Source organism: Orbicella franksi, chromosome 6, assembly GCF_964199315.1.
Source record: "Orbicella franksi chromosome 6, jaOrbFran1.1, whole genome shotgun sequence".
NCBI classification, from domain to species: domain Eukaryota; kingdom Metazoa; phylum Cnidaria; class Anthozoa; order Scleractinia; family Merulinidae; genus Orbicella; species Orbicella franksi.
In genome coordinates, this window is record NC_138150.1 from 16,026,189 (window position 1) to 16,043,396 (window position 17,208).

Genomic DNA, 17,208 nt, shown 5'->3' on the forward strand with positions numbered 1-17,208 from the left:
GTGGGATGCAGAATTTCTGCAGCACCAGTCAGTGGTGGGATGCAGAATTTCTACGGCACCAGTCAGTGGTGGGATGCAGAATTTCTGCGGCACCAGTCAATAATTGGAGTTTATTAAAACATTTAAATAAGAGCTATTTAAATAAGAGTACCTATTTTGGCCAATAGGTACAGAGCTGCATTTTATATAATCATTTTTGGTGTTTTTTTCTCTGAATTTACAAAGTGTCTGCAAAAATGAGATAATCATTTCAAGCTAAAAAAAATTGCAGTCAAAATATGCATGTCAACAATGAATAGACCAATTTTGGAAAAACACAAAATAGATTAGAAGGCGTTTACAGTTTCCAAGCAAAAAATAACTGTTAAAATACCAAAATTCTTACTTTTATATTATGGCGATCCATGTGAACATTAAAAATACTGAACCTATAATTTTCCCTGACACTTTGTATCGGCCTGTGGCGATCATTATTGAAAAATATAAATTGGGCTCAACCAGATCAGTTTAGAGTTCTAAGAAGTACGTACAAGCTAAATTTAAGATCGTTTTTGACAGGCTACACTTTGATGATGATCGTTTCTCCTTTGCCACCGATTGGAGCCGATTGGGCATTCGACTAATACCGTTTTCGCGTCAGCTGATATAGGACGATCTTGCTACCCATCAAAGAACAGTGTTTTGTAAACCCTTGTAAACCGCGGAACAGTATTCTAAACTGGTGTGGCTTATTTTACATGTAACTTTTGCAGTCAGCATAAGGTACACTGCCAAACTCCTGGGCTGGCCGAAACAACTTTGTTGATCTCCACCAATTCTCTAAATTATACTTCACTAGCAATTCATATAAATTCTTCCAGAAAATCAATACCATATCTTCAGGAACAAGAATTGGTCCGTCATAATCATGGGCTTCTTTTCTGCTTGGTCTGCATTTCGCAGACCATGGCTTAGGTGGATGGTAGTGTGGAGCTACAGCGAAATGGTAAGAGTTCAGAGGTCTGTAGATAAGGAGTCGGACGTTAAATGAAAAGGACAGTGCCTTCCAGTTACCAGAATCAGCATAGTAATGCCACAGCAAAACTTGATCATCAGGACAAGTGTCTTTTCTTGTAGTGTCCTCCCACAGGCTCATAATTTCGTGGTAGTAGTTGGTATCTGGTCTGAACACCAGGAATCCTGCATTGAAGGCTGGATTCACCACACCTGGTCTAGACGAAGGAGCAGCGGCAAAGTCATCTGGAATGTCGAACAGTCGATCAATGTTTGTCATCAACATGTAATCAGCATCAACATAAATGATTTTGGAATATTCTGTGTAGTTCCAGGCGTGGAATCGCGTGTGTGTTCCCTTTATTCTGTATCCAAGTGGCTTTCCAAATAACCCACTGTTGCGGTCACCTCCCAATTTAGCATCCAGCCAATCACAGTCCATTTCTTCGACCAAACGAGTTTCCCAACCAACACTCTGAAGTGCTTTCCGAGTTCTCTCGTTAACCGTTTCTGAAATCAATGCGATCATGTTCTTTTGGCAAGAAAATGTGCGGATGGAGTGACCAAGAACTAAGGCAGAGGAAGCAAAATTCTCGTCAACTACGATTGTCAGCCATGTTATGTCGCTTCTTGATTTAACGTGCTGGTCTTTGCACCAGTCTTGGCCAAAACGACTTTCGATTTGATACATTCTCCATTCCTTATGAGCAAGCTCCATCTTGTTCTCCTGAAGTCTCTGTTCATAATCCCAAGATTCTGAAATAATTATCTTCGCATATGTAAAGAAATATGGAAGCAAGAGCGGTCTCCACACAAAGACAAAAATCACTATGATTAAGGTTGGAATGAGTGTTAGAGCAAAGATTTTTCGACGGGATCCTCTCTCTCTTTCTCGCGTATTCATCATTGGAAGGATTCTCACAGTTTATCGAAGGCGAACGTAGTTCAGTGGAAACAAAATGGCGTGGTTCATGTGGCTAACAACACGACATGCAAATTACTTTCACGTTGTACATCGAGAAGTCATCTTCAAGCAAGAGACGAAAAAGCCCTTTCTCCACTATTACAAAAATCTTCTAACATCCTTCAAACTGCGATGGAACACTGTCGAAATATAAACGAATAACGTGAGGTAACGCCGAATCAGCAACTCCGATAATTACTATTGTTATACTAGCTAGTATATTGACATGCAGCCTGTCACGTTACTGTGGCCTGATCTGACGTCATAGCGGAGCTCCGGCGGCCCGAAGGGCCGCGAAGCGGAGCCCCATACCCATATAGGGAAGAAAAGGAAACCCATGAATTGATTTTCTCATGGTTATCATGGCTAGCGGTATTGCTCGTGGGCGCGTACGCACGACGGCGACGACGACGACGACGGAGTCGCGCAAGATGGCGGCCATACTCCAGCTAATAGGTTGACAGAGACATGCACCCTCGGTTTGTAGCAGGAGAATGCCATTTTTCTTGGCGGGATTTTTAAAGAAAAACGACAGCGGAGGTTGATGTAATATTTTTAAGACAGGGTTGCACTGAAGCAAAAAACAGAAAGCAAAAATTAACAGGCAAAGAAGTAGCGAAGAAGATCGCGAAAAAGACTGAGCGGGCCAGCCTGGGGAAGGAGGCGAGACAGTACTGAACAATGCCGTGAATTATAGCTAGTCAAGGGCTAGAGAAAGTAGGTGAAATAATACCGAACAATGCCGTGAACCAAAGCTAACGAGGGCTATAGAAAGGAGGCGAAAGTACCCGACAAATTGATTCAGAAGACTCCCCATGGCCAAGTTCAAAATTCGCGCGAACGTGATGCTGTGCAGCCGTGCAAGAAAATTCAAAAGTCACCTGATTTGGTCAGGTGATGAACAAGAGAAATCAAAGGTGCCCGAGTGTTTTAGGGAAATTACAAAACAGTAAACGTAGCGGAAAGAAGTAGTTGATTAGTTGATCTATGGAAAATATAACTTCAGTTCAGTCTTCACAACTTTTGCTGCAAGTTTCTGCCCGGAAGATTTACACTGGCCGAACTGAATTGCCAACTTGCGGTAAGTGACTTTTGTTGTTGCGTTTGCTATGAAAATTAACAAGTTGCCTCGGTGATAGAAGCTTATTTTCAATTGGAATCCATTAATAGTCTTCCTTATTTGAAGCCATGCTGTAAGAGATTTTAAAAATTGCATCGTTTTAATTTCGCTCGTCTCTAAACAATAACACGTGGGTCGCTTTGGAGGTTGCTGTAAGTTGTAAACAAATTAAGTTTTCTGTCGATTTTCGTCGTCAACTTAAGCTTATAACATCACGTCTAAAAATAAGCTTAGCCAAAACCGTACTTGTAAACACGGCCGGGCGAGTTTTGAAGTTTTCTCTGAGTTAGTTAGCACTGCCGCTTCGTAGACTGCTAAAATTTCTTCTTCTGTTGTTGAAAACCAAGGAAGGTCTACAAACCATTTTAAGCCGAAGCGAACAGGATTTGCTAAATTTAATTTTGTTCCTATGTGAATATTTGCATATTGTGATTACAAAGTATGGAGATTTCCTCGTTTTGTTAGTTCAATTTATTCGGTTTGGCTAAATGCTTTTGTGAATTCCGAGGTTAATTTGGTTGAAGACTGGTAAAGCTACTGCCAATAAAATGACTGCAAAGCTAAATTAAGCCGTCGGCAAAAATACAGACTCTCAGTAATATTCAAATTTAAGCGTGAATAAATTTTTAAACTTTAACACCGCAAGCTTAAACGAATTTTCTTTATCCTCTCTTTTATTCGGTCACCTTTCATTGAGAAGGGATTTGCTGTTGATACTCGAGCTCAGATGTAGTGATATGCATCTTGTGTTTATAATGTAGATTTCCTCGTTTTATTTTGTTGTCTGTCCAATTAGTTCGGTTTGGTGAAATGCTTATATAGTCCAAAATGTCGAGTAGACGATTATGCATGGCAATCCTGTCTGCAAATAAAGCTCTGCTTTGATTTTGATTGGCTATTTCATTTTATTTGTGCCATTGCTTTTGGTTGGGGGTACATGGACCCTATTTTCTTAATAAGAGGTTATTCCCCAATGCAGTATTTACACTTAATATAGAAATGTTCCTAAAAAGTGACATGGTACTAATTAACTCAGTAAATTGAACAGCGTAATAGAAGTTCTTGCCCTGACCATTTCTCGGTAATAAGAATAACTTTTACATACATATATACACAATTTAGTTGGAGAGAGCATTCTCCTATCTCCACTCTCTCTCTCTCTGCTCTCTTCTTCACACTAATTTTTTATTAACTAACTTATTAAATGAATGTCACTGACTGTTTTCTTTGTTGTGCATGCATACTTTTTTGCTCGTGGAAGAAAGTTTCAGTTTCTTCCTTGCTGTACAGTTTCCTTTCTCCTGTCCTGTACCAATTCGTTTGTGATATAACTTTGTGAATTCTATATTCCCCTTAAATTTTATCTCATCAGGTTGATAGAATGCACTCTCAGAGTGTTCCATTATTGTCTTCAGTCGCTACAATTTTCCGGAAAAAAGCAATAGTTTTCTTAATTTCCTTTTACTGTGTGTTAGGACTTTTTAGCATGCCTGTAATTGGCCCATGGGCATTACGGGAGAATAATTTTCAAGTAAAGAATTACATTCATTTTAGTGTTGAGTATTTTAAATTGTTATGAATTAGGCATTTCTTTTTATTTTTTATTTTTCATATTTTTTATTTTAGTCGCACACAATGTTTTATGATTTTACCGAGGTATACCATGTAAATGTAAATAATGCACTGGAATTGGCCAATCAGAGTGTGCATTATATCGGCTTTAAACACAAACCATATATAATAAATGACTTGTATGTGAATGATATTTTTATTACAGAGAACTGGACAGGGCAAGAACTTCTCCTTCTTTTGTGAATTTATATATTAATTCCTCTCAGTGCTGTCAAAATGTCTCAGGAACCTTCATTTCTGATAATCTATTATTTTCCACCATACCTACAGCACAGAAGCTCACCAAATCCTAACTGATAACTAACATGTGTGTATCTCTAGCCTTTGCTGTGTGCTATATGTATATTCTGTTATCCTGCCTTAACTGCTAGAAACAATTTTGACAGAGCTGTTGCAACAGTTTCACTTAAATTGAATTCCAGTAACAGCACTACATGTAGCAGTGTTATTGAGTATGAACTTTATGGAGGATTTTAAATTTTTATTTTTTTATGATTACAGACGACAACAAAACATACATGTGTATACATAACCTGATGTTGGTGTTGGTTACAAACCGTAGTTCATAATAGTCATCCTATTACAGGTAAGGGGGAAAAGTTCACAGAGTTTAGAACATTTCTTCCCCCAGCACACCTTCTGTCTATAGGTGCAATAATTGAGAGGTTATATATATATATATATATATATATATATATATATATATATATATATATATATATATATATACGAAGAGTAATGTAAAGTTACTGTATAAACTTAGCATTAAAATCTGACATTTGAACACCTCCTTTGCTAAAATTAGTCACGATTTAATTGTTATCACTCCCTGTGAATTCATAGAGATTCCAGAGGCAAATTATCACCTAATGTGGAAGTCCTGTCTTCAAGTGAGGGAAAATGACACAAAAGAGTTACAATGAAAGTAAAAAGAATTGTGAATGTTGATACGATGTACATTATACATCATGTAAAGGTATTTGGTGAGTGCCAAAGGCATAACATTTCATGTATTGCTTTTTCAGAGCAAATGATATAACAGTGATGTTTTAAAATGTGTGATCAGAAAAATAATGAGTACATTGTCCAGGCAGCACCAGTTTATGGACGGCATATGCAGACAGTAAGAGGAACTGTAAACACTACCACGTAAGTTAGTTTTATGCTTATGACTTCTTGTTCTTGGATTTTGTGTCATTTCATCACAAGAATAGGTAATGAAAGATGGAATAGTTGTTGCAATATATTTTTGAAGGAAAACTTATAAGTCTGCCTACGTTGGATAACAGCCATGTGTAAACTGAATGTGAAGCAAACACTCTGTTAAAGATGGGGCAACCCTAAAACCCAGAAACTGGAATCCGGAATCTGGAGCCAAAAACCGGAATCCAGAAACTGGAAACCGGAATCCGCAAATCAAAGAAAATAAGTTCTTCAAATACACGAAAATTGTTTTGCTTAACTTTTCGACTGTAAAAAGTAAGCTGCCAAGTAAAAAGGACCTCAAACTTAACCTTTTTTGAAACAAAAATTCCCTGTCTGTTGAAATCATGCAACCGTTATTTTTAGTGAGGGCTATGATTATGAGAATCTCAGTAAAGTGCGTCTTAATTTTATTCCAAGCACCTCGAGAGTGTCTAAAATAAGCTAACTGGTAATTGCCATTTTGTTTAATAAGTGATCTTCAATTTACCGGGAGTATAAATTTATCCTTTATGTCTAGTAGATACTGAACAAGATAGAAAATGTCATAGAGAACAGGATATCTGTCAGTGGCAGCCCCCTGTACATTGACGGTCATGCCCCCCACTTTCGAAGTCCAAAGGCTAACCCATCTGGTCTAAATATGAAATTTGATTTTTCCAACCGATACGAGACCAATTCCAGATTAGCACAATTTTCACACTGATACTGTGACAAATCAGCCTTTCATATTCTTGGCGGCCACCATATTAAAACAATTTGTAGAAATGTTGCACACTTACTTACGTCTGCTTCTCACTTGCTAACAGATCAGACCACATGTTGTTAAAAGATGCTAAAAGACTGCCAGAAACTCACTGCAATAGCCTATAATAGCTTGTTGTTAATGTGCCGCTCACCAGTCTTCTCAGAGCAATTTGATCTAGACAAGAAGCGGGCTCTCGCCAGGGCCAGCTTGAACAAAAGATGGGTAACTTAGCCTATGAGCAGGCTCTCGTGTTTGGGCTGGGGGTGTGAGTGGCAAAGCCGCATGAAGGCTCTTGGTGACATGCCAATGCAGAAAATCACTAGACACCTATTTAGCCTGCTCAGACACTAGAGACAGATACTAAAGCCTGCTCGCAGGCTATGAGTAACTCTATCCACCCAAAAAATCAGTAACCCTGACTGGATAGTGATGTACCCAATGGATAGCTTTATGCAGCTTTTGAACAACCGGCCCAGATATATAGCTAAGGGTTGTTCAGAACTAGTCAATAATTTTTTAGCAATTACAGTCTGTGGCTGAAGTAAAGCCAAGAAAACAAATAACAACAAAATAATTTGTGCTCATATTTATTTATTAGACATTGCTGAAGTGAATTATTTCTATCATCATTCATAATATCTGGTTTCCAGATTCTGGTTTTTGGTTCCGGATTCCGGATTCCAGATTCTGGATTCCGGATTTCGGTTTCCAAATTCAGTGTTTTAGGGTTGCCCCAGATGATGTATGTGCATATGTTAATCTTGAATAATCTGAAATTTCAGAGAGTTTAAAAATATCATATCATATCTGTGATGGTTCTGAGGTGGAGGGCTGTTACATGTACATGTAAATGTCTCAAACACGATTTTTCACGCGTTATGATTCAGGTGCAAATAGTTTCTGTATCTCTGGATGTGCAACAATCTACACCAATATCTCAACCTAATAATGTACAGTGTATATTAATTAACCAAATTATGCTGTTTTTAGTTGACCAGTCCTACTACATAGTAATGTGATGTTGAAGGGCACAAATTTAAAAACACGCCCAGTGCCAACTTGTCAAATATGTGAACTGGCCAGACAGTGTAGATTACAAAATTCTCTGAAAGGTAAGATGTTTCTTAAACATTATGTTGTAATTAATGATTTCTCAGACATTGTTTTCTTCAAGAAAAGATTCATACCCCACATGGAGGTTTTTTCTCTATTAGAGCTCTTGATTCCTGATACTTTAATTTGGAATTTCTAAAGACTGGCCATGAATGGGTGTTGGGTGTGAATATCTTCTGGAACTGCACATTCATTCAGTGAGTAAGAACATTATCCTGACAAACTCTGATTTTCTTCTGGAAGCTGAACTCATATACAGTTGTGCAGTTATATGTACAACCAAACAGCCTGGATGACCCTGTGATTGGGACTGTGCACATTGTTGTAACCCTCAATGTTCCAGTTTCTTGTTTGAAGCAAATTGCATTTGCTCTCGAAAGCAAGGGGCGAAGTTCATAACAGTTATGTAAGTTTGCTTTGTATTTCATGGCAGAGCCTGCCACAGTGAAAGTTGGAGTACCAACCCCTAGCATTTGATTCACTACTAACACTCAGTAAACAACTAACAATGAAGTACACTGTATATCAAAGAAAGGAATTACATGCCTGTTCCTGTCAGTCAATATATGAACAGTTTACAGATGGGGAGCCTGTATTAAAACATCAAAGATTTTCAAAGCAACCATGTCCTGGTGAGATATTTCTGAGGAAATATAAATTTAAGGTCCTTATGATTGCTCATAGGCATTGATTTTTATTGTAAACAATATCTTACTGAGTGTATTTTTCTTGTGTACTAATTGTTGGAGAACACAGACATCACTGTTATGACAGAGATATTAATTTGTGAAAAGTTCTATAAACAAATGCATCTGGGAACAAATTAATTTATGCAGCTTCTGAGAGATCCCCAATATTAATGGACCATACACTGTTCATACATGTAAAAGAGTTCAGTAATTCATTATTTATGATTGTAATGCTTTGTTTGGTTTCTCTGTATTTACAGACAATTACTTGATGGGATTATAGATTCTGCACCGAGTTCATTGAATAAACTGACTTGGAGGTTCAGTTCTGCAACCCATCCTTTGTGTAGTAATATCATAGCTGCAACATTGTGACAGATACACTGCATTACATTATTAAGAAACACATATTTATTAATTATTTTTAAGTGCCTTTTAAATTAATCAGTTTTTCTTAGAGATAATTTACTTATGGTTTAAATAATTGGCTTTTTGGCTTTACAATGATATTTATTGAGCTTTTAAATCAATTTTGTGATAATCTGCGTTGGACATGGCATAAATTGATATTTTGCCAACACGAAATGGAGAACTGGGTCTTAAGCAAAGTTGCAGGATTAGCATTTTTGTAGAAAGAAAGGGTTGAGAAATTTGTGACATTCTACAGACAGCCTTTCCATTCGCAATGTCCGATAAGGTTAATTTGTTCCATTCTGTTGTAGAAATAGTGTTCTCTAATTTATAAATTATTTCAATCTGTTGTTTAAATGATTGCCTTATAACCCCATGTCTGGCTTTAGTGCATGTAGGATATTGATGGATTTTTTAGCCATTTTGCGGTAAATTATCTTAATTGATGTGTCAATCAAAACATATCTTGGATATGCTGGGCTCTTCTGACAAATGTACCTATGCCTGATAACCTTAGAGTGCATTTGGTTGTGTAGTGCAGACAAAATACATGTACATAATATAACTTCCTCTTAGCTTACTGATAATTCTTGGTATAATTTAATCATAGCAAAATTAATTAATGGAACCCAATAACAGCTCTTGTAGTCCACAATAACAGTCGAGAAAAAGAACAAATCACATTGAAATTGAATAATAAAATTATCATTAGAAGCCTATGCAAGTATTCATGATCAGCAAAAAAGATATCGTAATTACCATTCATGCGAGGGTGATTTTGCTTATTGCAAACCCTTGCAGCAGGAGGAGACTCCATACAATAGTGAAGATGGCTAAATGTATCTTTGGGGACAAGTTAGAAAACAAAACTTTCCAACTTTTCACATATGTATACTGTTTTGGTATTTTTGTGAGATTTCATTTGGTATAGATTCAGCGACTGAGTATATTGTAACCACTGCATTTCAATCAGTCCCCACAAACAAAAAATGTGTAAACCTCTTTTGTGTGGGAGTCCCCATGTTAACTAAGGAAGAATATAATGATTAATAACAATGCCTTGTCTTTCTGAATAAGGTAGGAAAGAACAAGAAATGCCACCAAAAAGCACAGAAGACAGTTCTGTTCTGTGATCAAGATTTTTGGTGGCTTCCAAGAAATCCTTGAAATCATGGCTCTATATTTCATAATCACACCATCTCACACCTCGATCTACTGATGTAATACTAGTTCCGGCTGACACTATTGAATCATTCGCAATTTACTACATACATGTTGGATTATTTTCATCAGTAACAACATTCCGAAAAATAACTCAGGAGCTCCGCTTTTAGGCTGGCTTAAATCTATATATTATGACTGTCTTGATCAATCATAATTTTCACGCTCTCCGAATACTGTCTATACTGGTGTCGTTTCCATGAAATAACAAGAGAATAACGACGACAACAAAACTTTTACTTACCACTGACAGTATCAAAGTTCTCTTTCACACAGGATTGACGAGCATCTTTTTCTTCTTTCAGAGCATCTTTGATTTGTTGAATTTCCAGTGTGAATTTTGAATCCATCATTTTCGTGTCATGGACCACTGTCTCCATTCTCACGAACAGCGCGATCGTCAATAGAATCGCAGCAACGGACAAAATAGAAGGCGCCTTGTGAAGATTGGTGCTACGTTTCTCTCTGGACATTATTTTTACCTCCTTAGCGCAGCCATCCATCGCTAGCTGATGTTGAATTGTAAGAGGGGATATGAAACAGTCGATTTTCGCTGAACAGACACAGAAACTGTTCGTGATCTTCGATCTCAGCCGGTCCAGACTGGCAAATATTAAAGTTATGAACATCCACAGGATTACATTACGAAAATACATTACGGAATCAAATAACAGATCTGAAAGGAATAAAAACAGAGCAAAGCATAAGAGATGAAGACTGCTATGGTCGGTGAGATGTTGCAGTACATGGCGGCAACGAATTTAGCATTTTTGATAGTGAGTTAGTCCCTGACAGTTCGTACCACGGAGAATTAACTGTAGTACATTTCCGTCAGCTCTTTTTCTTTTAAAATAATTTTATTGCTTTCTTTCCTTTAGTTGCCATTTAGATTGAGTTATGACGTTATCTCATGTCATTCAAACTGTATAAATGGTAGGTATTTATTGCTGCTACTCGCGAGAAAATTATGGGAATCTCTTCACCGACCGACTATCAGGGAAAAGCGCGATATCATTAGCTTCATAACGGTTAGCTAACCATCGATAATTTTTTTTTTGTCCAACTTGTTAGTGTTTAAAATGATGTTGTCGTTTGATAGTTTGATGAGTGTGTCATCCTGTAACAATTAGACAAATGGGTTATTGACTAATCGTGAGGTCAAAATGGGTGGATATTGGCCGCCAAGATCGCTTTTTTTCGTATTTATGGACTAAGAAGGAACCTAAACTCGCAAAAAAAAAAAAAAAGGGCGAGGCCAATATCCAGACATTTTGACCCAGCAAGCTGGGATTATAGCGGAGCTCCGGCCGCCAAGCGGAGCCCCGTACTCATATGGGAAAGAAAAGGAAACCCATGAGTTGGTTTTCTCATGGTTATCATGGCTAGCGGTATTGCTCGTGGGCGCGTACGCACGACGACGACGGCGACGGCGGAGTTGCCCAACATAGCGGCCATACTCCAAATAATAGGTTGACAGAGACATGCAGCCTTGGTTTACCGTGTACTTCCTTGATATTGGACATCCATGTTATGATCAATTGACACCTGTCAATACAAGGTATCCGCTGACCAGTATCACGTGACCATATCGCGGGCTCAGGTTTACAGCTCCTCGAGGTCACGTGTTTTCTTGAAGTTGACCGCTGACCAAGCGCTGGTTATCGATTGGATCGCGGGCTCATATTGGGTTAGCTTGTTAGAAACAGGGCAGGATTGCTCGGAAGCCAGTTTACGCTAACCCAGGATTAAAAGTTAATCGAATTATAACTTTTTCCTCTATACAAATGTGTTTTGCTGTTTTGTTTTGTGTATATGGTGATTATTAAAACTCAAAACAGAAGGCCAAACAATATACAGAAACCTCACCGCAAAGTTACAAAACTCAAATCAAAATTCTACCTTTTTCTGGGTTAGCTTACTCGGGCTCTGAACAACCCGGCCCAGGAGCTACGCTTTTAGGTTGGCCTAAATCTATATATTATACCTTTTTTGTTCGTTCGTATAGCATGCTATTCATTCAAAATTTGTTCCTAGCTACTTGATCTTCTCTTGTGGAACATAACTTCTAGAAGGGCTAATGCTTCATGGATTAATACCCAGGACTATTCCCTGGCTTTGCTTGTGTTTATCGTTGACGTGTCGACTGCACGAATGGACCTGTTCGTTGATGGCACGCTTTTCTGATTTTTTCATTCAAACAGGAAAAAGAGCTGACCGCTTGATTTACCATGTTGAATTTAAAAAATAACCGAAGTTTCTTAAAAATCCGTCGCAAATGCTTGGGGTATGGGACCACAATAATGATAAACTAGGGTATCTAAAAGATAATAATGCTGCGGCACATTCTATTGATAGTGACATATTTTACGCAGTGATTCATCTACAACTTCATGCATGATGACACATGGATGGCGAGGTGTGACAAGGGATCGTGACAAAAAAGCATATAGTGATCTGACCCATGTTTGAACATAAAAAGATACACATCAATCTCCCCTTTACCAGATCTCGAAAATCGAAAGATGTGGAAGTTGTAGGAGCAGAAATCTAACTTATAAATTCTGTATTGATACGTATTAAATGTCTCAAGAATGTTGACAGACTGTGTCGAGGACGCGTCCATCGCGATGTGTGAAAATGCTAAAGCTTTAGCTTAAATTCATGTTTGGATGAAAAGAAATAGATCGCAGCATATATGAAATTAGCGTGTTCTACGGTTTTCGTTTGTTTTAATTATTCTGCGAGCTTTAGGAGCGACGATTTCTCTTCATTTAAGAATTCGGCCAAGTAGGCGAGACTAACAACGAAAGAAATGTTGTATGAAAAATGTTGTGACATCTTAAAATTAAGATGTCACAATTAATCGTCCAGATTTACAAACTTTCACATACTGCATGCATTAAGAACAAAAGCAAGAGTTGTGAAAGCAGGCAGAATCTCCTTCACATCGTTTTACAGGTAAATCAGAGCAAAACACAACCACTAATCTTTCTCGCTGGAATCCACGCCAAAAGGCGTCCTCCTATAGTTCGTGGCGCAATGCACTCTGGTAAAAAGTGGCGCAGTGCATTCTGGTAAAAAGTGATGAATTCGAGAATAGGCCCTTTGCAGCTGGGGTCACGTGACCAAATTTTTCCTAGAAAATTTTTATATTATGGGCTATAACGTAACGAATGCCAGAAATGGGAAGAGCGCATCGAAAATACCAAACTAGCCAAGTTTGAGGCCCCTGTAATTAAAGAGAAAGTTTGTACGACAGTTTGAATATTCGGAAAATTTAGAGGGTTTGTATGAAAAATGTTGCTGGAGAGCAAGGTCTTGCTCTCCAACAACGTTTTCCATACAAATCTTCTTATTCTTTTAAAAATTCAGACCGTCATAAAATCTCATTCTTTAATGATGGAGGCCTCAAACTTGGCTATTTTGATATTTTCGACATGCTTTTTCCATTTCTGGCATCCGTTAAGTTATAGCAGGAGTCATAATCGGGGACGGAGACCGTAAGCGCTCGCCATTTCTAGTATTGGGGTTGTCCCCATGATATGGGACAATAATTCTATTTTTAGAACAAATTGCGCCATCGCCTGCGGCACACGCGCGTACATGCTACGAGGATTTTTGCGGATATCGCGCGGGGGGAAATGGCGTCCGAAATTCCCGAAAATTTTAATGTTTTTGACCCACAACTCAACGCGTTTACGTCTGTGGGAATTTTTCTCAGGTATTTTCTTCGTAAGCTGCTCCAGTTTGAGTGAAGTAAAACAGTGTCGAATTTAGGTATGTTCCGCTTTAAGTTTATATATATCGCTGACCAAGTTGTGTTGCGAGGGATGCTTCTTTTACATGAGCTGTACATTACTCCACTTTAAATTTCACATATGTGGAAGATTAACAGCTTTTCCATTACACAGCAAAAAACTAGCTGGATATATTTAGATATAGCAGAGCTTCAGGACTTCATAGTTTCCTAGCTCCTCTTGCCACACTCTTGCGAGGAATTTGCCAGTCTATCGCGACTGAAAAGTAAAACAAAATAATTGCTAGTTTGGTCAGTTTGAGTTTCGCCTGAATTGTAAGCAACGCTTGATGTTTCATCAAGGCCCAGTAACTTTACGTCCGTAGATACTGCTCAGTTTTATCGGTGTAAAAATCCAGTAAATTCTCTGTTGTCGATGAATGAGAGCGCCCGCCGATGTACAGTCAGTAAACATGACAAATTGTATTTCCGCTGCACTTTCGTGTTAAAGCGCACATCGAACTCAAACAATAACTCTATAGTTTTTAAATATGCTTAAGATTGATAAATGTTTGAGAACATATTAAAAGCTAAGCTGAAAATATGTGAATAAAGCAGAAATAATCAGCAAAGTTACGATGACGCTTTCTTTAATCAACTTCGGATTTCGATTTTGTTGATCGAGTTATCAAAACTCCTTGTCTATTTTCATTTTTGCAGAGGAAAACTTCACTATGCTTATGTTGAAGAAACACACATGATGTTGGTAGCCTTTTTTGCGTTCCGTTTGTTGCAGCATCTCAGCACAAAAGATAACGAAAGAAATCTTTGTCAAGATTTGTTGACAATTGAAAACACCGACTCGAACTTGAAAATGCACGAGCTGCACTATGCAAATGAGCTAATTGTACGCGTCAGACTTTCCTTTCAAAAACTTCAAGTTTGCAGACTCACCAAACAAGCAGAAACAACAAGAAACCATCAAAACAGGTTTTGGTTATAATTAACCATTGTCTGAGAAACTCACAAATTAACTCGATACCAGAGTAGAGAGTTCTCTTGCTATATTCTTAAGTCAGAACAAACGCAAAAACATACGCGTAAGCTTGCAATTAGCGCGAGCAGATCTTATTGTTCATTCCCAGCGCGAGATTGAAGTCTTGTTTTCGACCCTGAAAAACCCACCTTTTCCGTTAGCTCAGAGCATAAAACTACATATAAGCGCCCTGGTTCGTATTCCCTGCCTTATTCCCTGCCATCGCTGTGAAAAATACGCAAGATAATCTCTCAAGGTCTCTCAACTCTCACCATTTGATCACGAAACGTGACAACATTCCTGCGAGAGTCCCCGACATGTGCGTGGATCCGCGCGGATGTATGACGTCAGGATGGCGCAATTTGTTCTAAAAATAGAAAAATTGTCCCATATCATAGGTGCGCGCGGATCCCAAGGCTTACGGTCTCCGTCCCCGATTATGGCTCCTGGTTATAGCCCATAACTTTATGAAAAGTAGGTCACGTGATGGTTTAGCTGCAAAGGGCCTATTTGGATCCCCTTTTACATATTCTTCTTAAATCCCGTTTATGTTGCTGCTCGCTCGCTACGCTCGCTCCGCAACAATAATCTTTAATGAGGAGGCCTACGTCACGTCAAGTGGTACAACAACGGTACAATCAAGCGGCTATGAGCCACTCAACTTGTATAATAGATGGTCTGTAAACAGGGGCAATTGTGATGCCACTGAACTGAGTTTTGAATCCCTACATCATGTATAGTAACATAAACAAGACAAGTCCGAGGATTGTCAACATTGTCGAAAACCAAGTTTTGGTTTATTACACTGGAAAAAGACTATTACAATATTCTGACTCTATTTCACAGTCACGTGGTTTAGATCAAAACAAGTGGACAGCTCATAATAGGCCACCTTCGACATATTAATATTCTAACATGGTTCCGAAGCTTACAAAACCTACTTCTATATTTGGTGTTGTTTTCGTTGTATCCAAATGCCTTTTGGGAATTGAGTAGCCTGCGGGCAGGCTCACATTTGAGTCACACGTGCGAGCGGCGAAGAGCAAAGCGATCCGGCGGGCTCGATTTCGCACTCGCGGGCACGCCGCGCGCGCTCGTGCTCCAACGTGAGCCTGCTCGCAGGCTAGGAATTGAGAGACAACTGAATTTTGACCCGTAAGCCTCGGAGCCATGTTAGAGTATTAATGTATCGAGCGTGGCCTACAGTAGGGGCATAAATAACAAGCAATGACAAGCGAAGAGCTTGCTGTCAGGGAAGGGAGACACAAAATGAACTTTCAACGATCGTCAGTCACGTTACTTCAGTTCATCACACAGATAGTGATCCAGATCCCCGGGGGGTACTCCCTTATGTGGGCTATATGTATACTTAATTGGCCACTCCCCATTGAGGCTTTTCTGGACCAATGTAAACAAACAATGATAAATAAATATTCAAATAAACATAACGAGGTTAAGAATCCCAACTGGGGGGAGGCAGACCAGTTGGCTATTTACAAGCGCAACCGAGAAGTTGAACTTGGGGCCGACCGAGAACAGCATCAGCTAGCGGTCAGAATGGGATTTGAACCCGGGACCTACGGATTTCAAATCTGGCGCTCTAACCACTCGGTCACGCTGCCCCCACTCAATGTATAGGTATGTGCGGCTGCAGAGGGTATGGTTTTTCAGCCGTTTTGGTCATAAAATAGGGTATCGCTTGGCCATTTTGGTCTTAAATATTGTATGGTTTTTGTACTCTAGTCATTAGTTTTTTAGAAGAAGCTACTTTTTCATCATTATCGATAAGACCATAGACAAAAGCCCTTCAAAAATTATGTTTAGGGCAACTGTGTCAGCTGTAACGGTCATGAATAGAATATCGAATTTTTTTGTTTGGTCATAAATAGGGTAGGGAAAATCGCAGATTTTGGTGATAACTAGGGTAAGGGCTTTGGGAAGTGGGTAGCACACCCCTACCAAATTTTTCTGGGAGTACCCCGACACGGGTCCAGATCATCCCAAGTACTCCACAGTTCAGTGGCGGATCCAAGGGAGGGACCGGGAGGGGGGTCCGCCCCCCTTATTTTGGTTTAAAAAAATCGCAGACGGAAGAAAAGCCGCCTAGGCAGGCAAAAAACCCCGTCCCCTCCCCCCCCCCCCACCTTAGCTCAAGGTCTAGATCCGCAACTGCAGTTCCCCTTTCTCGTGAAACGTGAGATACCTTTGTTATTTTTCGTGACAGGACCTTTTCATTTTCTGTGAAACTAACGAGATCTAGAACCTCTTTCCCCTTCCTCCTCCTTTTCACTACTGTCTTTGAATGGACACTAGCCACAATAACGTATCAGTCTTGCGAATCA

The 17,208-nt window shown here is 39.0% G+C and overlaps 1 protein-coding gene across 1 annotated transcript; it reads right to left on the bottom strand.

Moving 5' to 3' along the window:
* Positions 1-81: 81 nt before the first annotated feature.
* LOC145489617 (glycogenin-1-like) lies at positions 82-2,210 on the bottom strand. The gene has a single exon (XM_081468617.1). It carries the CDS (start codon positions 1,898-1,900, stop codon positions 734-736), a length of 1,167 nt encoding a protein of 388 aa, XP_081324743.1. The 5' UTR covers positions 1,901-2,210; the 3' UTR covers positions 82-733.
* Between the last annotated feature and the right edge of the window lie 14,998 nt (positions 2,211-17,208).